The following is a 27,320-nucleotide window of genomic DNA, read 5'->3' as shown; positions in this document are numbered from 1 at the left end:
AATGCTTCAGTTTTGATTTCAGAAGATTTCTTTTTCTGGATTACTGCAATGACCTAGAAGAGACTGGAGGGGAAAAAAAAAACCCTGGTAGATTAATTTCATTCATTTTACTTTTGTGTTTTCTGTGGTAGTAAATTCTGTGGTTTTGGCTCAGTGCAAGAGCATGCAGAATTGTATTTCTGGGTTGATTATCAACTTATTTTTTTCCAGTAGGAACTTGATATGAAAAGGCAAAACTTTTAAAGATGTTTGAGGAGCAAGGTTGAATGTGTATATATGAGTCTTAATTTTCTGCAATGCAGTTAGAGGGCTGTGCAGAGAATGTGGAAAACCTTTGGCAGAATTTTCAAAGCAAAGAACTCATGCTGAATAGAAACTAAGCAGTCAAGAAAAAAAAAAGAGAACAAGAGAATTAAAAAAAAAAATTGCCTTCCAAATAGAGCCTGGAAAGCTAATGAGCATATGACATCATTTAGCTAGTTATAAAAAGATTACAGCTCCTCTGATCCAAGAAACAGACCCTCAAGGTTTCTGATGTTCCCTAGATGAAGGAGGTCTAGAGTTGTGCTGCTGAAGTTTGTCCTTCCCACAAAGCCCCTCGGTGCTGGCAGTGAGAGTTGCTGCTGGTTCTCCTTAGGAGCAGCACCTGTTCCCAGAGCTGGCAGCAAAGGGCTGTGGCTCATCTCAGCTGGGACAGGCAACTGCAGCCCGAGCTGGCCAGCCAGAAATAGTCTTCCGCTCTTGGAGTGCCTCCATCTGTGCTCAGGGAGCAGGAGCTGCTGGAGATGACCTTGTTTGTGGCTTGCACGTACCTGTGGAGACCCGTGGGCCCCCCCAGACCCGGGAGGGATGTGTCTGCTGTGGGTACAATACCCGCCCTCAGGCCACATCCTTTGCCCCTGGTGACCAGAGTGAGCACCTGGTCCAGGTGGATTGTCTCCTCTGAAGCCCAGGCAGCCATGGAGCAGACAGTGTGCATGTTTGCTGTGCCACCCCATCAAGGAGAGCAGGTCCCCCAGACTGCAGGGGGGCAGTGGGACAACAGCATTTCAGATAAAAGCCAGCACTTGTCTTTGCATGATCCTCAGCTCTGGGTGCTGTGCATCTTCCTCCATCCTGGTGGAATGCTGCTGCCTCTGTAACCTTCCCGCTTCCCCACAGCAGGGCTTCTTCCCAAGGCCTCCATGTTTCAGCCTGAGAGCTAGTGAAAACCATGGAAACATCATTTTATTTTTTCAGACTTAATAATTATGTTTCAGGCTAGGAATGTATTTTTAGGAGGGGGAAAAAAAGAAGTTATGTAACTCTTTATTTATTGCATTGGCTTAAAGAGCTAGGGAACCTGGGATTTTCCTCTCTTGTCACGGTGCTAGGAGCATTTCCCTTTATGGCAGCAGGGAGGCCAGTGGATGACTGTTCTTAAGAGCAATTCAAACTTTCTATAAATGTGCTGAACGTGTTCCTCTCCATTGCAGGGTGGGGAACAGCTGCTGTTGGGAGAAGTAACCTTGGTCTGCAGATGTAGTTTGAGGTGGAGGAAGTGCCTGGGAAGTCAAGGAAAGCATCCTTGTCCTCTCTCTGGGGACAGAGATGGTTTCAAAGCAGGAGATAGATTTGTTCTGAATTAGGGAATTTTTAAATTGGTTATGTAGGAATTTGCACCTACCTGTAATATGTATATGGAGATAACTTGTAGTAACTCTGCAGAGGAATCCTAAAAGTTAGACAACGTGTTGGAGCAGAGACAGAAGTGAGTTCTGATTCTGTACAAACAAACTTGTGGGTTAGGAATTGTGGTTGCGTGCATGTGGCTCATTGGGAGTAATTTGCATAATAGAAACAACTTGAGAAAAGCAGTGTGGAAGTCAGGGTATGCTTTGTCTGCTTCATCTGAGGTTTGCTTTTATTCTTGTCCAGCAGCTATGAACCAAAAAGAGAACTTCAGCTTTCAGAGAAGGGATATGGTGGAGGGGGGGATACTACAAAAGAAAAATAAGTACTGGATATAATTCAGAAAAGACATGCAATCATACTGAACAGATTGCTCAGGAAAAGATCTATTCTGTTGCTGAAATCCAAGAAAATGGGGGAAAAACAGGAAATAGTGAAATCTGTTATCAACCATCTGCTAAGCCTAGGAACTTGAGAATAATTCCCATGACAAAAATACTATATTGTGAACTTAATTTATATTTCATAATACTTAAAGTATAGATACGAAAGTCCTATGGAGAATCTAGTATTACTAAATGTTTAAAAGACATTTAAAATACTACTTAAAAATCAGAGTATTAATTGGTTTGATGCCTTTTAATGGATCTAATAGATCCTGCCTTTGCAAACTTTGAGGAGGAGAGGGGAAGCAGGCAAGGAAACAATGGTCCTCGTCTTCCAGCTCCTGTCACCCTGCTCTTTTGGTTGTTCCTTGTGAGTGTTGCCACCTCTGATGCACAGTTACCCTCCCGGGACGGGAACTGTTTGTGCGCTCGGATGTTCAGGAGCCGCGTGCTTCCCATTCCTGGTCCCGCTGCGTGGAGCACACCATGTTTGCTCTGGCCTCCTCACCTCTCCCTACACACGGCACAGCCAGAGGGAACACCATCCAAAGGAATTCCAGCTTGGGGGGGCTGTAAGCAAGCCATGAATTCTCCTGGACTCTGCGTTTGCAGTGACTCCACATGTGTAAAGGTGTAAGTGTTGTTTCCTGTAAGCGTTTTTGTAGGATGTAAATGGAGTTTAAATGCTGAAAGTTGGGATCAACATGGCCATTCAAAGGCTACGTTGTTTGTTGAATTGTCAGTATTAATGAACTCGGTGCGCAGTTTGCAAATTGCCTTAAATGTGGGCTATTGGCTCGCACAGCTTTTTGGAGTCTTTTCACAGTTCAGAGATAAAAGTGAGAGAAGTCTTTGGCAAAAGCATATGTTTGCATGAAAAGTATTATTATGTAGCATGTGGAAAAGTTATGATAAATTCAATTCTTCATGGTGATATTGTACTTTCTTAGATGGATTGGTCATTCTCTGCCAAAACTTTCCAGACTTGTTCAGATTTCTGAAATGAAGGAGGCACAGTCTCCTTCGTAATGATAGATTTTTTTTTTCAGGTACAGAATATAGGTGAATTTTCTTTTCCAAATTTGCTGTGCAAAAAGCAGAGTTGTAATAGGTAAGATTGTATACAGTCACAAAGCTTTATAGTCACGGGTACTTCTGAGACCTCTTAAAGCAGGTGGAGTGCATTCCACTTCATGGAAGAGTGTTACCATCCATGTAGCTCACTGACCCTTAAAAATGAACCTTGCTGCTTCTGCTGACAGACTTGCTGTAGAAAGAGGTCGTAAGTAGCAGTAGGGCACAGGGAGATGTTTGTGATGTCCTGGAGTCTTCACTGCTCTGCTTCATCTCATACTCTGTTCTAAATAACCCCGTATTTTCACCCATATTGCTGCAGAGCTCTTTTGCTGATCTTCCCAACAGTCGGTCTCCTCCTTTCTTCCGTTGCAGGCACATCTCCACCTCGCCCTTCTCCTTGTAATCCTCTGTTTACAATCACTCATTACATCTCTGCAGCCTCAAGTAAATATAATTGTGCTGCCTGTCCTGGTCCCTTTGTGTTCGGGCCGGGACCTTCCCTTCCTTCGAAGTCTGTATTTATAGGAAGGTGTTTGCAGAGGTGAAGTGGAGTTCAGGTGTCCTTCATCTCAGTTCAGGTGCAGCCGTTCACAAGAAGAATGAGCATCTGTGCAAAGGGAGGGAGGAGAGTGAACTTTGCTCAGTGCAGCTAAAATGGAGGGAATGCTGCTGCCAAGTACTGCAAACCACTCCCGAGTACATGCAAACACTGCTTTTAGGTGGGTTTGAGTGGATTTTCCCTCTGCAGGAAAAAGCACCACCTCCAGCTCCAAGGTTAATTCAAAGTCTGTACACTAAAACATAGAAATAATGGTTCTCAAAGGATCAATTGTAGGAAATATGAATACTGTCCAAACAGTGTTCTCCCTTCACTTTGCTTTTTTCAGAAACATCCATGGCGTTTTTCTTAAAACACGTATTCTTTTGGCCTGAAACACACCCATGTTGTAAAATGTTAATGCTTAGTTTTAAGCAAAGTAAATAAAGATTTTTTTTTTTTGTATCAATAAAAGGAGAGTTGTTTGGCAACTTGAGTTGTAGCTGCTGTTCTACTGGTGTTGCTTTGCTGCAAAGTTTAATGCAAAAAGGGTAGCAAGAATAGTTAATATATTATGTTCAACATTTTATGGTATTTTGCAATTGTCTTTAAGGCTATGAAGCCAAGACTTTCCTGCCCATCCAGCTACTGGATTATGTCATCTGAGATTAGACACTTATTTACACTGCTCACCTCAGTGGTGCCATGGCTAGACCACTCTCCTGGAAGCAGTGGTTGGCCCCATAGCAGAGAACAGCTTCAGAGGCAGGGGGTTGGGTTTCATTGTGCTGACAGTCCCTGTAAAAGTAAAATCTTCCATGTTCAAATTGAATATTCAATTTGGTTATAATCAATAGCTTTTTAATTCCAACGCTCAGAAACCAGAGTACCCTAAGTAGAGGCAGGGCAAATTCACATCACCATAAACCAGAAATGGAAATATCCCTGGAGATTTTATTTAAAAGAGCTCAAGATTTATCTGTCAATTTCTTTAGCTGATGAATAGAAATAAGAATCCTTGCAGAAGATTTCTAATACTGTTGTAGAATGGATGGCTTGGAATTCTATTCCTATTCTTAACTATACCAATGGCTTATCTCATCTCAAAGGACTAATAACAGAAAGAAATTATGTCCATTTGACATAGGGGAATGTTGGTATTTTGGAATTCAGAAATGCTTCACAGACGGACAGAGGGAAACAGTTCTGTCACATAGTTTGTTTGACTTTCTGTTCTTGCTTTGTGTTTCCCCAGGAATGTATTGGTAGGTTTATTTTTGTTGTTGTGCCATCTTCCTTGAAATGGCCGGCATGGGACCCTTTCTGGGTATGCGTAAATGGTTTCTGTTTTTACTTTAAACATACCTTTAAGGGTATGCTTTATACCAATTAAGCATGCCTTTGTGAGTATCCTTAAAATGTTGATTTTTTTTTTTTAATTTCTCCTTTTTAAAGTATTATTTAGTCAATAACTCGTGAGGTGAGAGCATGTCACTGTCAGGGTATCTGATAATTCTCACAGACCTTAGAAAGATAGATAAAGGTGGATGTGTTTTTGTGTTAGTAGAAGTTCCTTATGATATTTCATTGCTATCTCTGTGTTTGATATCTCAGTGGTCTGTTTCAATATAGAGATTAGAGAGGAAAAGGAAAAAACAGACTCCATATTTTATAGCCACTTAATCAGATCCTTATTTATGCAGTGAGAAGGCAGCATTAAATTTATAAGTAGCATAGAATTGAGTTGATTTAAGGGCTTGTGTCCAGTATTAATCTTCAAGGAAACCAATACCAGAAAGGAAATATTGTTGTGCCCCACCCATCTCTATAATTACTCCTTTTAATATTTTATATTTTCCCAATTCCAAGACCTAGAAGTAAAATGGCGCTATGCAGTAAAAACAGCCAACCAACAAAGTATGTTACTGTATCTCATATATATGTACGTACTTATGTTTGTTGTTTTATTAAAGGTTTTAATTATAAATTTGTACTTATGATAATAATAATAAATTTGTACTTATGAAGTCTGGCCATGATCACTGAACCCAAGACACCAAGGCAAAGCAGCCTTTGTTGTGCATGTGACAGCTTGGTCATGTAGATCCAACTTCCAAGGCCCTCTGGCCTCTGGTGCCAAGGCATCCTTATGGTATTCCATCCACCTGGTGTCCTCAGCTTCTGGACTGGCCTTCTCACTTGCTATAAGCTGCACCATGCTTGAGGTGACTTTAATTTGTGATTAGAGATGATGCTAAAAAACCTTGGCTCCCTCACTGAATACACAAGTCCCTTGGAAAATTTGGCTCACTAGCCTCCTTTGTGCTCTGATTTCCCAGTGCTGTGGGGTATTCCTAGGGCTCATGGGGGGCAGTGCTCCTGTGTGTTACCGTGGCTGCCTACAGAGTTTGTGTGGCTTTATGAAATTTCAACTCCCGCTTTGTAGTAAGCAAGTTTGCAGAATTTCAACCTTGATTTGTGTCAAAAAGCTGAGCTGCTAGTCTTCATTCCCAAAAATGTCTCTTGACTATCCAAGGTAGATTTTTGTGGCATGCATGTGTAGTGTCTCTGCATTTATAATTTAAAAACAGTGAAGAACTGGCACTATGTTGAATGTTGTGCATTTATGCAGATATTGCATAACTGCTTTCTGCATGGCTGCCTGAAAAGCAATGCCCACCACGGTGACTAGGTGTTAGTCTTGGGTGTTTCTCTGTTGGAAATTGAGGAAATGTTTAGGAAGAGGTAAAAGGCGTGGTGGGATGGGAGTTGTCTTTCTTGTTTTAACTTAACTTATCTAAGCATATCTTTTGATACTTGTTTTTTTATAAATTTTGAACATCTTGTCTGGAAATTATTCTGTTCATTTTTTTTTTTTTTTGAAGTAAAATACTGGCATAATTTACTGTTCTATCAGTCTAGGATTTGCTAGTGCAGGGTATTTTTGCTGGCTCCAGCTTCGAAGAGTTTACTTAAGTATCGAGCTGTTAGTACAAACCCAACAGGTGCTGCCTCTGAATTATGGATGATTACACAGTCACTTTAGCCTGAGTAAAGGTCTGGGATAAAATGGGTTGGGTTATACACAGGAGTCAGCTTCAGCAGACAACCACAAATGCCAAAGACAGTATTTTTACTTTAGTGCAGGCATTGCATATATAATTTCTGACTGAGCTGGGAGGAGATAAAACAAGCTCTAAGTTTTGTATTTAGTTAAAAAAAAAATCTAGAAGAAACATGGGAAACTGTATTGAAAAATATATGAACATATAATAGGAATATATACAGTAAATTCAAATTCCATGATTACATACTTGAGCAAAAAAACCAAACAAACAATGTAAATTAATACATTTCTTATTTCACCAAAGCCAAGATTATCAAGATGTCATTGCTGATAAATGAGAATAAAACTCAAAGGCAAGTTTCAGCCTCAAATGCACTTAGCTTTGAAATAGCCTAATGTGCCAGTTCTGTTCTTAAAGGAAAATAGTTTACATACCTGACATCTGAGCCCTTTAAATCCTACCCGAAGCTGTGTTTAGCATGCAGAAGAGTCAAAGAAAATGTCTGAATCTTGAGAGAAAAGCTTGAGGAAATAAGGAAGGGAATACAAACTAAGGCAGTCACAAGAAAAAAACTCTTGAAGTGAAAGCTTAGAAGTGAAAAGTATATGTAACTCCTCTGGTCTCTTTAGCATATTGAAGTTTAATGCTTCAGTTATGCTGTAACACTGCAGAAGGGTCAGTTGAAGCAGAAGTAATTAACAGATACTGACTAAAAACTGAGGAAACATCTTAAAAACTGTTATGTATTCATCCCTAGCCATAACAGGGAGATGGAAAGAGAGTGAAGAATTGTTTGCAATTTGTAAAATCTCCTCAAATAGTTGGAATAATAGCTATAAAAGCAAGTAAACATCCTGTGAAGGGAAGGGCTTTTTTGCCTGTTCCAATTCATAGATGAATTTGCAGCAGAGCTTGCACAGCGCTGCAGGCAGTGCTCATAACTCTTGAATGGGACATTCAATCCTTGCCTCAGTTGAGCACGTTCAACTTCTAGCACTTGCAGATTCTGTGTATCAAGATAACATCCTTGTCAATTCTTGCACAAATTTCTTCAGGGAGCACGCACAGAGCCAACAAGTGATATCTCTCTCCTGGGGAGCCAGTAAAGTCCCATTTGTGCACGTAGTGACGGGCTCTCTTGGAACGTCACCAAATATGTTTAAGCCAAAGTAAAGTGGAGTTTTGCCATAGACTGTCATGAACTTTTGCAGATTTTGTGTTTAACATCCTTCCAGATCTGTGAATCTCACTGTTAGGGAAGGGAGAGAAAAAAAAAGAAGACCATACAAATTTCCTGAAGTATGTATTGTATAAAGGATAAATGATTATAAGCATATGGTACCTTTCCATGAACAGACTTGCATACGCATAAAACTTTCTTTAGAAGTAGCCTTGGAAGCATGTAGAGCTTCCAAAATATCATTCAGACCACTAAATTAGACTTTCTCATTTTCTTTCCTCTCCCACCATATTATGGTAAAATGGTAAGAGATAGGTCTAAATATACTCCTTAATTTCTTTCTTCTTATCTTTTCCCTCTCTTCTCCCAAGAGTTTACAGGGAATCATTGTTAAAATATTACTGTACCCATTTTGGCTCCATGATGCATAAAGTGTGAGGAGATTGCCTTCAGCTGAAATTCAAAAGGCTGGAAGATTATTAGAAAATATAGGAAAAGAAAAACTGTATCAATGGTAGTATGCTAAGATGCTGATCACACAGCTCAACAATTATTTTGTCTTACTAGGAAAAGACAGAGCAAATTATTATTATTATTACTATTTTATTCTATTTTTCTTTCAGTGGGTAGTTTTATGACCTCTCCTGTATTTCATATACATTCCCTTGCAGAGAATTCAGGAAGTTTGTGGTGTGGGAGGATCATTATTTTTCATGTATGTCATTTGTCCTCTGCTCTGGCAGCAAACTAAAACAGAGCTCTAGAGCAACTCAGAATTGTGTTTCTGTATCTAATCTGAGACAGTTTAAGTTGGCCCTAGCAAGATTGGAGTTAGCAGCATGCAGCAGCTGAAAATGTCATACTTTGGCTCTGCTGCTGGGCTGTCTCACTATTGCCCTTTGTTGTTCTCACATAGCATTTTATTTTTAGGTGGCATTGTTTATGAGGACATAGAGAAGAGAGGTGAGAGAGAGAGAGGGAAAGGAGGGCTGTTGGGCTGTCAGCATTAATATACAGAAGTAACTGGTGAGGTGTTGGATCCCTCGAGTCATCCTTGGAGATCTGGACATGTGGGTGAATGTTAAGATCAAGTGTGAGCAGCAAGTTAACATCAAGGTGTCAGCAGCTTACAACAAGGTTTTCCACTTACTAATTTCTCTGCATAACATGTCCTCGTGCAGGTGATGGATATTCACGTGTTCTGTTGCAGGAAAATGTTGTTCTGATGGACTCACAGCAGGGGGGAGGATGCTGCAAAATAAAGGGAGGGCTTGAGACAGGTAAACATGCCAGACGGAATTTCAGATGGGCTCCATCACGTTACCTTCCAGGAACAAATGTGTGGGATGCAGGAGTATTTTAAGCTACAAGCTCATTTGGACTAACAAAGTGACATGCATTTGAAACAACTGGGTAGACAGTAATTTAGAAGGTGAAGTTCAGTAACAGTTTGACAGGTCGTGCTTTGGTGTCACCTATCAATCTGATAATTTAGTTACAAAATATTTTTTGTGGCTTGTCCAAAATATCTTTGCCTGGTAGAGCATTAGGTAAGGTGGTTTTAGGATGCTTTGAAATAAGGAAATTGCAGAAAAGTGGGAATGAAGGACACAACTTGAGGTAGTAATGATAGTTTTACCTGTGTGAATTTCTTGAAAGATTGAAGATTGTAGAACACAGAAGTACTGGATATAATCTTTCTGTGCTGTCAGTAATAGAGCACCCCAGAGCACTCTCAAGTTTAGAGTGGTTGATAGAGTTGGTTGACTGGGACAGGTTTGCCATATTCTCCCCCACATCTCCCCATCTGCTTAGCATAATCAGAAGAGAATAATTTTGCTACTTATTCACTTAAATTATTTAATTTTTCTTCATTGGAAAGAGGAATTTCAGCTTTGGAGTGTGGTTATTTCCAGTAGTGTTGTGGATGTAAAGGAAAGCTGTGGCAGAAATTCTCTTACAGGAGGAGTCACCTGGAAGCAGCACCCAGTCCCTTTTTTCCCTGCCAGCCATCAGACTTACTGGAAGCCTATGCATGCCTAGGGTAAAAGGGCGCAGAAATAATATAATGGGAAAGATTTACAGGATTATCTTAACTACATTTCTGCCAACGAGATGATGTTTCTTACAATACAATCTTAAATCCTTTCTTCATTAAAATTTTAAACCACTCAGCTCCAGATGAAAATGCTTTGGTTCCTTTTCTCCTTAAAAAATAATGTGCATGTGTCTACTGAAATTGCACTGTTATATTTAAAAATACCTTAACAGGCTGCTTTCTAATGATCAAGTTTTTTCTGATAGTGCACTTTTTCTAGAGCAGTGGAACAGCTCATAAATAGTTAATTGGAGCTGTGGCTGTACTTGTGCACTTGAGTAACAGCCTTGGTGGGGAACTTCTCAGTCATGCAGACAGGCCACTGCAGCCTTATCAGCAACAAGAGCAAGATGTCATATTTTCAACAGGAACAGGAGACACCAACAAAATTTGCCATCTACTTCTAATTAAGTATAGGGTTGAAAATAATTTGCTTAAGACAACAGTATCCAAAGTAATTGTATTTTTTTCTGTAACCTTCTTTTTTTCAAGGCATAATTCCCATTAGAATGAATTTGGACTAAGTTAAAATGTTGAAGCCTTTTCTTTTTATATAAGGTTCTGGTATTCTTCTGTATCATCTGGATTTCCATTGTCCAGTTTATCCCTGTCATCTCTTTCCGATGCTCTTTCACAGTATCGGAATTTAAATATGTATATCATGTTTTGTTAATAAAATGTCAGTGAATTGAATTACTCTCTATTCTTAATGAAAGCTCTTCAGGTTTAATGAGCAAAGAAATAATGTAAAATATAATAACCCAAGCCTTAATATTTTCTTGATCACAAGTCAAGCCTTCTATATAATTTATTAAAGTAGCATAATGTCCTTACATTTGAGGTCAAGATTTTGCAGGCTTAGCAGAGATTTTTATGCATAAGGGAAAGATGAAACTTTAAAAATATTATTTCAGCAGTTTCATAATTTAAGATTGTGACCTCATGCTCTAAGAATAATTATGGTGCATCACGATCAGCAGTTTATCAATATTCATTCATGGACTTAGACTCTCTTCATATCATAGTTTGTTGGGTGTTTTTTTTTTTTCTTTTCATGCAACCATAGTAACTTCAAAATAGATGCTAAATGCCTTAAGGAGCATGGGCAGTTACATTATTTGGGGGTTGTGCTTTAAGCTGTATCTACAATATATATGAAAGCCACTGTTATTCAGTTTTTTCCCTGAATTTCTGTGCAGTTGTTATACCTTCTGCTGCCAGGTGGGACCAGTGTTTCTAAGGACCTCTCACCATGAGGTTTGCCAGCTCTGCTTTCATTTGGCCACCGTGAATTTGAATTTGTTGTAGCTGCATGCGCAGTTCCTGCAAAAATTAAAGGTAATGGGGAGGTTGCCACTAGTTTAAGCTGAAACTGCAATGGCAGTAAAGGCATAAGAACAGATATGAAGGTCTGTGGCTGTAAATTCAGTGGTGTTGCATCCGTTCCATAGTCGAGATGGTCAAATGTTGAGAAACGGCTACAAGGAAAAGCCAAATCAATGAAGTGAATACTTCACCAGTTTATTAAAATTTCTGTCTAGCATTTTTAATGAAGCATTAAATGAAGTTCTCCAACCTACCCAGCCAAGACCAGCAGGCAGCAAAACAGCACAAGCTCCTCTCACTGTCCTGTAAACATTACAGGGAAGAGCAGTAGGCACTTGTGGTGCTTCTGGTCAGAGAGCACCACCTGGCCTGACAAAGGCATGACTGTGTGCAGGCATCAAGGGCAAGCAGATCATTCCTCAGGAGTTCAAGAATGCAGACATTCAACTCTACAATAAGAGAGTCATGCCTTGGAAAATGGTGTATTCATTCACTTCTTTGAGGAAAAAGAAACCTTTGCTGGAATTATGGTCATCTGACTGGAGGTTTAGCTTGGTTGAGCAACAGTTAATGATGTTTCAGTCAAGAAATCTCAGAAAAGCTGAGAATAAAGGTCTGTATATTTTCTTTGTCAAGTAAACCAAATCCTGTAATGCCATTAATCTAAAGGGTTTCTTCAGGCTTCAGCAAAACTCAGCTGTTTGGGCAACCTCTGAGTTGGCAACTCTGGTGTATGCTTTCAGCTGGGGCAAAACATTACAGCTTTACTCCTTGAGACGGGCACGAGGCTTCATCCCTGCCCTGATCCACCTTGACATCTTGTAGGCAAAGCTGCTTCTTGACTTGTTTGGTGACTGTGCTAGGGGAAACTGTGCCCTGTGTTGCAGGGTTGGGGGAATTTTCAATTTTTTGCATCAAGTCCAAGTTTGCGCAGCTGATAACCTGCAGCCTGCCACTCTGCCAGCCATTGCAGTTGTTTCCAAGGGCTGAGAGCAGGAGGCTCTGACTCCCCATGTTATTCTGCCAAGCAGCTTGACCTGAGCACTTGTGTGAGGCAAACTTTGGGTACTGCTTCAGCCTCGCTCTGCTGGGAGACATTCATGGGCTTGACATTTGTAGGCAATTTGTGCTGCTCCTGAAGCAAGTTGCCTGAGCACTGCTGCACTTGACAACACAGTCACCAGTGAGGGTAACAAAAGGCAGAGCAGCATTTGTGAGATTAAAGCAGTGTTTCTGGAATGAAAGAAGTGTTGAACTTCAAACAAGTGCTTGGTATGCATTTACTTTTATTAAAATTCCTCTGTATGACTGTGAAGTTTGGATAACAGCCTCGCTTCTCTCAAGCATTAGTGAGTTCCTCTTGGACTGTCTTTGAGTCCTTGCTGGTGCAAAAGGCCTGGAAAAGGTTTTGGCAAGTTCTTGCAAGTGTGTTTAAGCAGCTTAAAAACACTTTTTTTGTAGATACAGGAGCACAGATATGGATTTTAATGGAAGGTATGGACAACGTTGACTGAAGCTGTTTTGTTTGGGCTCATTAAAATCAGGATGGCTCTGATGAAAGTCCAGGAAATATTGCAAGGATGTGTTCAAGGAAAGTCCACATTTGGAGTCTAAAATCACAAAAAAGACAACAGCGCTCTCCAGTGTGGTCAAGCTCAGGCAAATTCAATAACTAGACATCTACAGACAGGTGCAAAACTAGAACACTTCATCTGGGGAAAATAAACAAGAATAGGTGAATCAGATGAGTATCTGATAACTGATAACATGTTGCAAAAAGTTCCTGGTTTACTGTAGCAAGACCAGCAGACCCCTAGACAGAGCCTAAGGAGATCTTTATGTAACTGAACTGTCTGTGTGTTCCCACCTAATAATTTTTGAATGTCAGCCAACTCCAACTAAATTTGATAGTGGGTAGCTATTACAGCTATTCCATTTTAGCTGTTATCTCTTACCAGTTCCATTAAAAGAAGTGACTGGAAGGAGGAAAGGCACCCAATTAGTGTCCCCACTAGAGGAAAGGGGCTAGTTAGCATTTTTCTCCTGTTAAATGTTGCAAGCAGGAAGGAGAAGGACCCAGAAAACAAGGTTTCATTATTGCTCCCGAATGACAATAATTTTTTTAAATAGCCAAGCATTTTCATATACTTTAGACCTCTACTCTTTATTTGGTGTATGTTCTTTAGGAACACGAAAAGCAAACATAGAAGTAGGAAGCTCTAGGTTTCTTATACCTTTGTGACAACAGTAGGCTCCCATGCCAAGAGCTGCATAGGATGAAGTGGTCTGAAGCCTGAAGGTGTGCAAATGGTGACTCCTTGGATCCTCCAGATGTGTGATAAAACTGAGTTACACTCTGGTTGCTGCAACATTTGAAACCATGGGTGCTCAAAGCTTACTCTTTGTTGAGTCATCTTCTTTCTTCCCCAAATGCTTATTCTGCATATTGCACACCTGTTTTTATCAGAAATAATTTTGGTGGCTACAGGAGGCAGGGTGGAGTGGGGAGGAGGGAAAGCAGATTAGTTTAGAATAGGCAGAAATACAAAGCCAGGTTAAATGGGGTTTGAGCATCATGATCAAGTGGAAAGTGCCCTTGCCCCTGGCAGGAGGTTGGCACTAGATGAGTCCCAAGGTCCCTTCCAGCCCAGTCCATTCAGTGATTTGATGATACTGCTTAATGAAGCAAAGAATGTGTCACCAGGTTCTTTGGTTTTAATTGGCTCTGTGTGGGACCCATTGTGTCAGTGAGTAATATTTGTAGTGTAACAATGAATGCAAATATTGCAGTCCTTGCTAAAGGAAATTGGAAGTCTGTGCTACAAACAGGCTGCATAAGTGAGTTCTAGGGGGTTGATGGATTAGGAAGTAATAATGTTTGCTCACTCTGCTATACACCTTGACTTCTGTATAACTTGTATAAATTTATGCATAAGCACTTTGTTATGCACTCTCATAAACTCTGTCTGCCTCTACAGTAGTGTGCTTTTGTGCATAAACAGTTAAACATCCTTTCCCTGACATAGGAGGGATGATGGTATTTTTAATGATTGTACCAGCTCTTATTCCCACTGAAGTTAAATGCAAGCTGCCTTCCAAAATCAAGGCCTGCTATACATTGCAAGAGAGTTCTGGCAGGATGTAGCAGAGGATTTAGGAGATGAGCTGGGGCTGTGTCAGTTGTTGAACATAACTCTCCTTTTGTGTGCTTTGCTTAGTGCTCCCATTTTCCTTTAGTCTTTGCTATCTGGATTTCAGCTACTCAGTCGGAGAGAGTGGTAGGTACAGTCTTGTGTATCATTAGTATGTGAACAGTAGAGTGAATTTCAGCTGAATAAAAATGAATTCTTTGACTTGCAATTGTGAACATTTCTAGTTTGCCTTGACAATCCTGTCAAGACAAATTTGAACTTTGTCAGCAATTGTGACTTTTTCTGGGAGAATTACTAAAAGCCTTTGCTGTAGGTATCAGTCAGTGATTGCAGCCCTCATCTGCTATTTGACCAAAATTTTCCATGGCACTCAGCAGGCTATTACTTGTCACTCTGACATATAATGGAGGAATATTTTAATTGGTTTTAAAGTTAAAATTTATGGTTACTTAATACAGTATAGCTGTATTACATGTCAGCGGTTATACTTGCTGTGAAAATAGAGAAAGGGGAGTTCAAAGGACTTGGGGTTTGGAATATTTTTAAAACACATGCCATTGATTTTACCTTCTACTTCAACAAGCTATCAATAGAGTTTTTATTTAGTTAATAGGAGCAGAGGTTTCATATTATGTAATTACTGCTGATTTTAAAAGGGATTCTGGAATGTCAACTGTGCATCTAGTTTCTAAAACTGTTTTTTCCAAGATTCAATAGTACTTCTGCTTGAAATTCTTTGCTTTTGTGCTGAACTTTGAATAACTGCATTTTGGATCCAATGCTGTTCTGTCACCTGAACCGTTCCTCTGTCATGGTTTCCAGGTGCCCAAAACAGGCATAATTATACATAAATCCAAGAGTTATGTGAAATTGAAAATTGGAAGTCACTCTGAAGACTGTACAGCATCAATGTGGTCGGTGTATTTGCACAAATGCAGGTTATATATATGCTGGAGTATGGGATCAGATGCTCTGGCAGTACTGTCTTCCTAACTGCTCTCATGGGTGCAAGTATGCTGTGACCTACTAACTGGTGATGATGAGTTTAAACCCTCTTTTTCTCTGTGTCCATTTCAAGACAAGCCTTTTTTCAAGCAATTGAAGACAGGAAGGCACTACAAAGACAAGTGACTTGCATCTCCTCTTCACCCTGCCCATTATCAACTTACCTGACTTTCTAAATGAGGAAGAAGTAGGGAAAGAATATCTGCATTCCTTCTACAGGAGTAGGACGGGAAACTCGGCTGTTGAATACTCATTTATGTACCTCTCTTTTGGCACACACTGCCTGACCCTCCACATAAAAAACATGCAAGGGAAAACAGAAGAACTTGACGTGTGCAAGTAAATGTGGCAGTCAGCAATATCACCACCAACAGGAGTGAACTTACCTTGGGGTAAATACAAGAGTAAGGATCTCTGCAAATTGTCACTCTAAGTGGAGGTGGGACAAGTGGGAAGTGATGTCCCTGTCTGAACTGGAGCTGCTGCTTGCTGTTTGCTCTGCTAATCGTCACAGTTCTTAAAAGCATATCCAAAGCCCAAGAAGGCTGTTTCACCTGTGACAAGATTCACAGGTTGGATTGGGATCATGATTGCTGGAGGGGATCCAATTGCAAACTGTTGGTAAGCATCCTGAGAGCCAGAGAGACTGGGAAGGAAAGTGATTCTTTAGTCAAGACAGGATTAGGAAAGATAAATGTGGAAACTCTACCTTCTAGTTTTAGGAAGATGTTTGGTTTGGGCCATGAGACCAGGAGGGTGGAAAAAACAAATGTACAAACTATCACCATATCTATATACTTAGAGCTGCAAGAGTCATCCCACTTCATGTATCAAGTAATAGTGACATGCATTAAAACACAATGAACAGGTTGAATTTCCTAAAAATAGAAAAATGTTAGGGAAAAGGAAATCATCATTATTTCAAATAGTGGTTTTAGAAGTTGACAGATGTTTCAAAATAATGTGACTATTAGTCTTTTAAATTTCCTGTTAATCAGTGATGGTGGTAGAGTTGGAGTTTGGTTCTCACTGTATCATCTGAAGCCAGTGCCAGGCTGGAAACTTCCAGTAATTTTGACTTGGTGGATTGTGGGGGGAGCAGGGGGGGGGCGGGCATAAGGGCATTATAGGACCAAACCCAGCACTCGATTTTCCCCTTAGATTTTTTCAGATCAAGCAGTAATTATACATGTTGCCTTCCTAAACCTGTGGGATTGCTCTTATGAGTAAAGGTCTGCCATACTGGGGCTATTATGTGACAAGTTGGAAAATAGCCTTTGTTCCCATGGTAACCTTTTTTTTGTGCTTTGGTGCATTTTTTCCCTATGGTTTCATGGTTGCTCTGGAGGTTTTTCTATTGTGGTATTTTAATCCCCAGTAGACAGTGGATGGCAGTTCAGTTTACTTTTTGCTATTATGAAATAATATAATTTTGAAAAAAAATCATTTTATTATGGAACGCTTGTAAACTTTTTATGTTGTGGTTAGGGTATTAATGGTGTGGTAGCTTTCTCTGTAAGCATGTCATGCACTCAGAAGTCAAAGCAAACACTTGGTAATAGGAAAGTACGTCCAACTGGACCAAACTGCTTCTGTTGTAAACTAATATTTTTAATACAGTTATTCTTTTAGGACTTCTAGGGCCAAGCTGTTGCCAGCTGTATCAGGTGGATTTTTGTCTGCAACAGAATGACATTTCTTAAGGTCTTTAACAGTCAATACTCTGGTCATCAATGTCATTTCACGTTCATGTAATAAGGGTTTCATAAAATAAGCTTTCAAACAAAGGAAGGTATTTTTAGGAGTTGCTTGTTCAGACTCTGAGGGAAGAACTTCAACTGAAGTTGAGAGCCTACTTTTAAAAGTATGAGACTTTTTAAAGAGATGCTTTTATTACTGGTAGCATCTCCCTGCATTTGCTTTCTTTGTGCATTTTTTTCCCTTGCTCATTCAGTTTTCTTTGTCTTGGAAGCCTTCAGTAGCACAGCAATGTGCTTGTGCAGTCTTGTCTTGACTGAAATTCCTCATGGTGATTATTTCCCACTGGTGCCCCCATCAGCAAGTGAGGCTTACTTGAATCATGGCATTTTATGCAGCTTTAAAATGCTTCTGACTGAGAAGGCAGCAGAGCCTCACCAGGTAAACACTGCTGTGCCCTAGTAGGGGAGTTACCAGGGTGCATAATGGCTTGCATAGCTTCCAGTAGTGGAAAATGAGATGGTGCTATGAAGAATTTGATCTTCCAAGCTGCGTGTCTCCTCCTAATTAGGGCAGGTGAGCAGGTGCAGGAAAAGAAAGAGTTAAATGTACTCCCTGGCCCTTCAAGCAGACTTTCAATAATTAACTAGATAATTTTCCAGATAAACTGTTCCTGCCTTATCTTGCTATACATAGCAATTTATAATCAGCAGCACAAACACCAGCATTGCATGCATTTAAACTGCACTAATTCTATAAGTGGGCCAAATATGAAAAGTTAGAGCAAATACACTGTGAGGCTTACTGGAGTTCTCTGCCTACCAAAGCCAAAGACTTAATCCTGATAGGAAACTCCCCTTTTAGGTTAACCATTCAATTTCAATAGATAACTATATCTATAAACTGAAAAACCTGCAAAGCAAGGAAATCTTATTTCCCTGGGGCAGTTGTGTCTTGGTAGGTTGTGACAGCAGTTAGAGAAGAAAAGTGCATTGCAGAAGAAAAGTAGGAGGATGTTATACTTCTCTGATCATTAAATCACTGGGTAAAAATTAGTTTTATTTCCCTAGGAAGTTAAGTGCTCCTCAGTTTCAGTCCATCAGAACACACTTTGGTTGATGCTTAAGTTTATATTTTTCTGTAGTCAGCTGATTATTTGGGGGTAAAATTTGGATTGCTGACTGTGGTTGCTACCAAAATATTTCAGTAGAGAAGGTCAAGGAAAAGTCAAGGTTTACAGCTGGATAGAGGAAAATGCTGAGTCCTGTCAGCATCCAGTAAGGTAAATGGGAACTGAAGGAGCATAACACACTTGCTTCATTTTGTAAAATCAACATATGCCTTAAGGTTAAGCTACATACAGGAACCTGTTCACTTTGACTGCGGCACAGAACGCATCAGATTCTATTTGCTGAATAAACATTGGAACCTAAATGCTTTTTTTAAATCCTAAGTGCATCTTTTTAGATTTGGTGGGGCTTGAAAAAAAGGTTGGAGCCTTTTCTATTAGTGCATGTCAGAGTTTGCTGTTATCATAATTAAGATCCAGGTATGAAAGTGTGATGTGTGACCCTTAGGCATTGCCAAATAAAGTAACTTCAAGTGAAAGCTGGAGCTGCCGAGGAAAAACACCATACAGGTTCTCAGCTTGCTTTTTGTTAACTAAATGCACTTCCTGTCTGATTCCTACATGTTAAGCATTTATTAAGATTACAGAAGGTTCTAGAGTTTGAAGTTCAAAGAGTTTAAGGGTTTCTGTCTTGGAATACAAAAGCTCTGTGCTTAAAAAAACCCAAAAACTAAATAACTAATTGAGACTGGCCACTAATTTAAATGTAATATCACAACTACTGAATTCTTTTTGTTGGGATTTCTTGTTTGCTTGTTTTTGTTTTTTAAATTTCTTTCAAATAAGCCCTCAAAGAGGGTAAATGTTGCTCTACCTGCTCTGGGAGTGCTGCTGCTGAGGATCACGGGTGGTTGGGTTCCAGCAGGTCTTCCTTAGCTCAGCGTTCCTGAGGCAGTCCCACATGACTGCCTTCTCCTCCAAAATTCTGATCATTTCATCTCTGCACCTTTTCACTTCTCTCTGCTTTCTTGGTCTGCTGACAGGAAGATTGGTTTATGTACTCTGACATTTAAGAAATACCATTTTCCAGCCTGCTAATCTGCTTTATTCAAGTAGTTATAGGAGAGAGCCAGGGTTCCTTCCTCCAGTGAAGCTCTTTAAAAATTCAGGTTAAACAACAGAAACTGATGCTGGTCAAAGATCAGTATTGACAATTAAAGCAGGCAGCATGGAGCAGAATCTGGGAGAAGATACATGGCACTGCGGGAGGTCGTGACTACCATCATTGTGGAGTAAATTGGTTTAATAGATAATCTACTGGACAGGTTTCGACCAGTATGTCACTTTCTAAAGGAGTAATGAGAGTTATCTTGGGCAGTGAAATTATTGTTACTATGTGGGCATGCACAAAAGTAATGGAGGCAGTGTGAAAAGAAAATGGTTTCTGTGCTGTCTCCTATGATGAAAACAGAGGGAACAATGAGTTGGAGAAAAGAAGGTACTGGGAGAGCTGCTGAAAGAAGTGGAATACCCAGCTCTTGTTTTGGGCAACCACAGGTAGGTTAGTTGCAGTATTTCAAAGTGCAGAGTTGACTATCATGTTTTTAGGTGCTAGTTCCCAGCAAAGATAACTCCAGGGAGGTTATACCCCTTCAGAAGTAAGGTGAGAGGATAGAAGTAAAGTGCTGGCAGCCTCTGCATCTTCAATATCCTGATTATTCCTTCCTCTTAAGAGTTACTTTTTTTTCTTCTTGTGGTAAAAATTCTTTTTACCTTTGTTTTTGCATGCCGTTATTTATTGAGATGTACCTGAATTCCTTCTGTTTGTTTTACTGCCAGAAAATTTCAGTATTAAAAAGAAAAGTCAATGATGTGGAATTAAAAAGGACTCATCTAGATCTCATAATAATAAAAGTGCTTGGAACAAATGACTTTGAAATACATATTGTGGCTTATGCTTCTTTGGAGTGTTTCATTTTATCATCAGAGAGGCATCATTTGTTCAAACTGTGCTCCTGTATGACATCTGGTTTGAAAAGCATAATAACCTATATAATCAGCTTTTTAAATGCTGGATTATCTGTGGGTTTATTGACTCTTCTTTACAAAATCTGTTATTTCTAATTAATTCTCCGTATAACTATCACTAAAGCCAACTCTGAGAGGCACAAATGAGCTTGATGGCAATGGCTAGTCAAGGTCAGCATTTAACTGCCAGCATTTGCTCTGTTAGGGATAATAAATCAGGCTTATTCTTAATCACATACCCTGCAACGTGACAAATGTTACTGGAGCCATCGAAGCAACCGTTTTGCGAATCATTTAGGAGATACATTTGGCACTGTTAAGCCCCCTGTGCTGCCCTTGGCTGTAACAGCAGTGGGATAAAATATGCTTGTTCTGGTAGATCTCTCTTTGCATCCTGTGGAGTTTTATGAGAAGGGTGTGGGAGTGTGTTTGCCTATTCTAAATGTTGTATTAGAAATGAGAGAAGCATGAAATCAGCAATGCCTAATCAACCTATGGGAGCCACTGGCTTCTGAAGAGGGGAATGAGTAGCCAGCTCTATGGCACTATTTCACATTTTGGGTGTTTTCAGTTGGGAATTTATATTTAAACTAGCTTGCCATCCCCAAGGAATGTCCTGGCTCAACACCGGTCTGTTGTGCAAAAGTTTGTAAAAAAAAACATGTTAAATTTCAGAGCAATAGGGTATAGGCTCTGATTTAGTTTTGGGTAAATACAGTGTTTTCACTCAGTCTGAACTTTAAGTATGAAACCTGCTGTGGCCCAATATGCCATTAGATTTAGCATTTAGCATAGATATGTCCTTCAAATAGATATTTGGCACTAGGCTTCCTTCTTTCCAGGGAGTCAGTTGTAAAATTTCTAATACTTTTTATGGTATTCATTCTTACATGGATCAACTCTTGGATATTACAGAAGAGAGAATGACTTAAGTAACGTGGAGTATTGTAACTAAACTTCTCACCTGGAGCAAAAAATTAAGCTGAGCTCCAAAAAAAAAGGGCAAAAATTCAATTAATGTAGATATCTCTGCTATAATCAACTAAATTTAACACTGACATTTTGCTTATGAAGTGTTACCTGCCTGTAACTTCTCCCACATGCCAGTTTACATTAGGCATGTTTACTGGGCAAAAATTTACAGCATGTTGATGTGGAAAATTAAGGCAAAGGGAAATATTTAACTTGGAGCATGCATGAGAAGTAATTTCAGTGTAAGAGGTTTAGTGTAATTTTTCTGCCTCTACATATTATAGAATATAAGGGCTATAATGATTAATAAAAAGCATTGGTTTAATGAAAATGATGAATAAATGAAGTGTCTTTTTATGTCATCCACACTGGATGTCTGGCCTTGAAATAAAGGCCAAGGAGTAGGTTCCTCATCAGTCAGATAATGGTCACTAAAGAAAGGGATGAGAGCATGAAAAGAAGGACTTTGGAGGAAAAGGTACAGCCATCTGTGTGTGCCTTCTTTGGAAAGAAAAGCTTCCATGGAGAGAATGAGTTATCCTGAGGTTTAGCTTGCGATTTGAGCATATTTTTGGGATCAGCCTTTTTATTTGCACCACTTTACCTTTGTGTGAGGTATTACAATAGCATTTTGAGTTGACAAATACTCTGGTATAGCATGGATGAAAGAGAACATAAAAGATTTTTTAAAAAAGCCAAACATTGTTCATTGAAGGCAGTCATAGCCAGAGCTGGCACAAGTTGGAGAAGATTGAAATACCAAGAGCAAATATCAATGTTTCTTTGCAGTAAAGTATTTGAGAACAGTTCCATGTTTGATACTCCTGTTAAGAATGAAAATGCCTCATCTGTGTTTTAACAAATTCCACTTTTAAACTGAATAAAAGAATGAGTTAATTTGATTTAATTCCTGAATGTTAAGCTTCTGCCTGTGATGCTGTGGTTGAGTAGCTGAATACGTATTTTGTATTCAGGCTGTACCTTCCAGTTGTATTTAAGTCTTCAGTGGAGAGGAGCACTGTATAAAATATGCTATAGATTGCATCTTAGGTAGGCATTTAATAATAGTCATGGATCAACTGGTGTCTTAATTTGTCTTTCCTGACTTTTTTTTAACCTAATAATTTTGTGAAAGTGCAATTTTTATAGGGTAGCTTGTACCTAAAAAAAGACTCTCCCACCTTCTGCAAATTGTACATGACAATTTATTTTCAACTAAAAATAATACATAATTACATATATATATATGCAGTATGTATATATAGAGAAGCATGTGCGTGCGTATATATAAAAATAAAAGTCATGCACACTGCTGTGATACCCTGGAAACCTCCATTTCTCTGCAGGAAAAGCTCTCTAATAAAATTACCTCTTTTTTAGATATTAAAAAATACACTGACCTCTTTCAGGGTAGAAAGACTAGGAAAGTTTTTGCCAGTCTTATGAAGAAATGGGAACACGCAGCATCAAAATTGAAAATCCCCTGAGACATTTTAGTCTTATGTCAAAACTGAAATATTTCCCTTCTCCTTCCCTTCATTGCAAACATCAGTATTTTCCCATCAGGAAAAAAATACTGGTGTTTGCAATGAAAGAAGGAGAATTTTCAAGGTGAGTTTTCCAGGTTATTGACATTTTCTCTAGAAAGGAGACACCTTTTGAAGAGTTTTGTTGAATGGGAGGCCTAATTTTTTTTATGCAGTGTGGAACGTGCTGGAGGGAGAAAGTCCTTTTCTTTGCCTTAACAGATCAGAGCTGAATACCAGCACAGCCTTGGCAAATCCTGGAAAAGTTACTTTTCCTGAGGGTAAATTAATGCAGCGTGTGCAGGTATGATTGTGACTGGAGCACGCAGAGCTTATTTTAACGTGGATTTGGTGAGGCTTTCTCTCTTAACAGATGAGCTAATGCCATCACCTAGCAATTATCAAGTAGTGTGATGTTATGTAATGAGAGTATAAATAGCACGAGGACTAAAACTAGTAAATCGAACAGACTAGTGAGCAGACAGCAGGAATGGATACTATTTGGAGCATTTTGATTAACATCTGAATGCTGTCATTTAAGCAGACATTCAGATTTGATGTTGCAGTAAAGCTGTAGGCCAGGGGGGCTGCGGTCCCTCATTTGGAGTGACATTGGAGCTGTGCCCCTTGGATAAATCACTTGACCTCTGCATACCTCTTTAAAGGAAGTTAGAAATTTGGAGAAAGGGAAAAGGCTTCATACTTGAGATTTCTTAAGCATGCTCATTATGTTATATTTGAATTGAGACTACCTGTGGACTTAGTTTCCCAGTAGCTGATGAACAAATAGCCTGTGACCTGCAGTTTGAACTACCTGATAATTTCCCTACTGGTGGGAAGTCTTTCAGGGTTGTTTTTGTAGTTGTTGGCAGCGTTCAGAGAATTAACATGTAAGAAATACAAGAGGTCACATTTACCTGGACAAGAGAGGCTGTGTGGAAGGATGCTCTCTCCAGCCCCATGGTGACATGGTAGAGGTCCAAAGCTTTCATCTTCTTCAGGGTCTGGCATGTTTCTCCAAGCATGTCCACTGCATTAGGGTGGCATTTCCAGTTCCTTGGGGAAGAAGGGAGGGAGGAAACTCATATGATCAGGAAATGTGACTTGTTTTTGACAAGCGTTGTCCTTGAGAGTTGCCAGCGGAAAGTGTTTCCTAAAGGTGCCCTGTAGTTTAAGACAGAGGTAGACAATTGAAGAAGGCTTCTAAGGCATCACTCTATGAAACTTCAGGATGGTGTGAACCTCCAATGCTGCTTTTCTGGCACCTACAGTCATATGGGAGGATCTTCTGCACTTGCAGAATGTACAAAGGCTTCAAAACTACATGGGAAGTAAGCTGCTAAATTGCAGGACTATCAGAAGGAAGCTCATGGACTACTGCAGTGGTAAGCAGGAGCACAGACAGGGGATTACATACCACCTTGCTGCACTACTTCATCAAATGGCCTTAGAGCTTTCCTTACAGGTACTCCTTAGCTGTGAAGGCTTCAAACAAATAAAGAAACAGAAAGAAAATTTATAGCTACCAGGTTGCTGCCAGAATGGTTTGTTAGTTTGTTTGTTTTTCATTTTCAGTTTTAATCATCTGCTACCAATAAATTCCACTGCCCTTGTGGTAACTTCTCGCATTAACATTGATATATTATGGGTGTTTTAAAACAGACAATAAAAATATTGCACTCACTAATTAAAGCAATTCATGTAGTCAGCTAGGCACTGCCAGAAAGTGTTGCGGTTTCGTAATTGTTAGGTGCCTTGAGCAATATACCTGTTATAAATTCTTAATTGAACTTTGCATTATGGCTGGTGTGATTTGAAATATTCATAGCTATTTTGTTTTGTTTGATTGTTTTCACTCCAGCTCTTCATTGAGAAGTGTATCATCTGGATCTTCAAGACCTTCCAAAGTGTGTTTGGTGTGTGGAGATGAGGCATCTGGATGTCATTATGGGGTGGTTACGTGTGGCAGCTGTAAAGTTTTCTTCAAGAGAGCAGTAGAAGGTAAGAAAACACAAACCAAAAAATATTAACACAAAAGACAAATCTATTCTTTTGGGTTTTTTTAAATAAATATATATACACACATAGAAATTTTCCTATGTGTTTTCTGCTGTTGGTGAAATTCTGTGTTGTTAATATGAACAAAAAATGTGGAGAGACTTTTACAGACTTTGTAAACAACTTCTTCAAGTGGATAAAAGGTTTTTAATACCTGATAATAAGAGTTCATGGCATGCAAAGGGCATAAATACCATATAGATTTTTGGAAGTCTTTGTTGATGAGTAAATGTTCTTACAACCACAGATGAAGTAGGAGATAGCTACTTACTGATTTATCTTCATGAAAAAACCCTAGAAGGAAAAAAAATAGGTCTTAATATGGTGTCCAGCTTGTGCACTGAGATGAGTGAGGTAGTGTGAGGTGTGATTAATTTCTTCTGTGATCATTAAATCTACTTCTGATGGCAATAAGGATTTAGCTCTCTGTTAAATAGACCTGGAGGGCTTGTGCGTCACTGGAGTCAAGACTTCGTGTAAGTCTGTCAATCTATCTATCATCAAAAGTGTCAATCTAATTGAAATTAACTTCCCAAAGTTGTAAGGACATGGAAAAGGTTTCTCCTTGATGAAAACATAATCTCTTACAGTTGTGCAGTAGCTGACCTTGATGTCCTCATTCCCCAACTTCTTCTTGAGAATTTAGTTGTTTGATATAGCACATGAACTGGAAAACCTTTGTTTTTTTGGCTGAGTGATTTCCTCCATGTACTTCCGCGCCACATTGTGGATGGCTCTTCAGGCCTCCATGTCTGAGCTGACCCCTGAATCATGAGAAGATATTTTTTGGTTGGGCAGTGATGATGGTGAAGCTTTCCATATACCTGCGCATGCTGTGTGAAGTGAGCACCTTCTCTTGTCTTTCTTCCTCCTTTCCTGCCTCCCAGGAAAGCTTCCTTCCCAGTCTTGAATCACTGTAATTTCAAGGTACTATTTGTCCACGTTTACATCTCTTTTGCTGACCATTCCAACACAACATGATGGATTACTAAGGAATCCCTTTAGGATTTAACAGAGCAGCAAAACTGTGTTTTCAAGCCTCAGAAGCCAGAATTATTAGGAAAGGATTACTCTCTGATCAGGCATAGAAAGACAGTTTTTAAATGTAATTAAAACAGATCAGTAATTACTGAAAGTTTGCAAGTTAAGCAAAAAAAATTTAAAAATTAAAGAGAAAGCTACCCTGTCATCCCTAAAAAATTGATGTGTTTTAAATTAGTTTAAAATACATTTTTAAGAGTCATTATAGTAAGATACGTGTACCTACCAGTGGTATGTGAACACTGTCTAGACTTCTTGGTATGTACATGACTGAACTCTTGATGCTACCAGTAGCATTGTTGCTAGGCAGACACTGAAATTTTGTCTTGGCTTGCACTTTTTTTTATGTATTGTAGAGTGTTGGCCCCAAAAGGGCATAGCAAAAACATAACACACATATTGGCTTCAAATATCCTGGCACAATCCACATAAATGAAAGTTTTTGTAGGTAGTTTTGTAACAAGAGGTTTCTTGTAGAGCCATCATAAATTTTTCAGTTGGGAATGGGACCAATAAAACACCCTTTCCTGAAGTTTCCTTTTTGAAATAACTGAAACAATTAAATATTTGTAGCACAGGGACACACACATTTCTTTCATGATCCACTAAACAGTCCTCAGTTGATGATGTCCCTTCTCTTTGCAAGGACTTTTAAAGGTCTCCTGCAACTCAGCCCCTCTCTCAGTCTCTGAAGTGGGGAGACAAATTGGGTCAAAAAACCTGGAAACAGAGAAAAGAGGGATTTTGAGAGAGAGAACTCTGCACATTACCCAGCTTTTTGTATCTCAGCTGGAATTGCTAACATTGTCAGCACACCATGAATAGCCATTGACTGCTAATTCCTTCAGGCTCCTCTGAAATCCTACAAAACCAGAGATATTATAACAGAAAATAAGAACTATTGGAATTTAAACCCAAGAAACTAAGAAGAACAAAGATACTAAAGTTTACATTTCAAATTATAAATCTGGTAATTATATTCCCAGTTAATTGTATCTTGGAACTTTCAGGAAATGTCTAATGGATTTAGGAGAAGGAGAGCTGTAGACCAAAAAAAAGTATTAAAATGGGTTTTTTGGTAAAATTTTGAAAGTCATTTCAGATGGCATTAAATCCAAGGCTGTAAATTATCCAAGTGCTAGTTTTAGTATCAAGTAGGCACAGACCTTTTGATGACTGACTTGATGAACAGGAGACTGGTATGAAGAAACATGATTTTGTCATTAACATAAATTTGATCTGCCTTGCAAACATTATATATCTTTAGACTGTAAAAGTGTTGGTAAATGGTGTCACTGCAAAAGTTAAGGTATATACATTTAGAATATATTTTTACATAGGTTAATTTTATTCTATGGGGTTTTTTTTCCTCAATTACAGATATGGCCCATCCTAAAGTAATTTGAACTTGAATTTGTGATCAAAAT

General features: G+C 39.2%; 1 protein-coding gene across 7 annotated transcripts in view; it reads left to right on the top strand.

Moving 5' to 3' along the window:
- NR3C2 (nuclear receptor subfamily 3 group C member 2) overlaps positions 1–27,320 on the top strand; it is a 187,769-nt gene that overhangs the window by 83,685 nt on the left and 76,764 nt on the right. For all 7 annotated transcript variants that reach the window (XM_077783015.2, XM_085579275.1, XM_085579277.1 and 4 more), the window contains one exon: positions 24,656–24,795. In XM_077783015.2, the coding sequence (XP_077639141.2) occupies positions 24,656–24,795 (140 nt within the window). The remainder of the gene's footprint in view (positions 1–24,655; positions 24,796–27,320) is intronic.

This window comes from Lonchura striata, chromosome 4 (assembly GCF_050655825.1).
Source record: "Lonchura striata isolate lonStrDom1 chromosome 4, ASM5065582v1, whole genome shotgun sequence".
In the NCBI taxonomy this organism is placed as follows: Eukaryota; Metazoa; Chordata; class Aves; order Passeriformes; family Estrildidae; genus Lonchura; species Lonchura striata.
The sequence above is the reverse complement of the archived record's forward strand: the minus strand, read 5'-3'. Positions and strand labels throughout refer to the sequence as shown.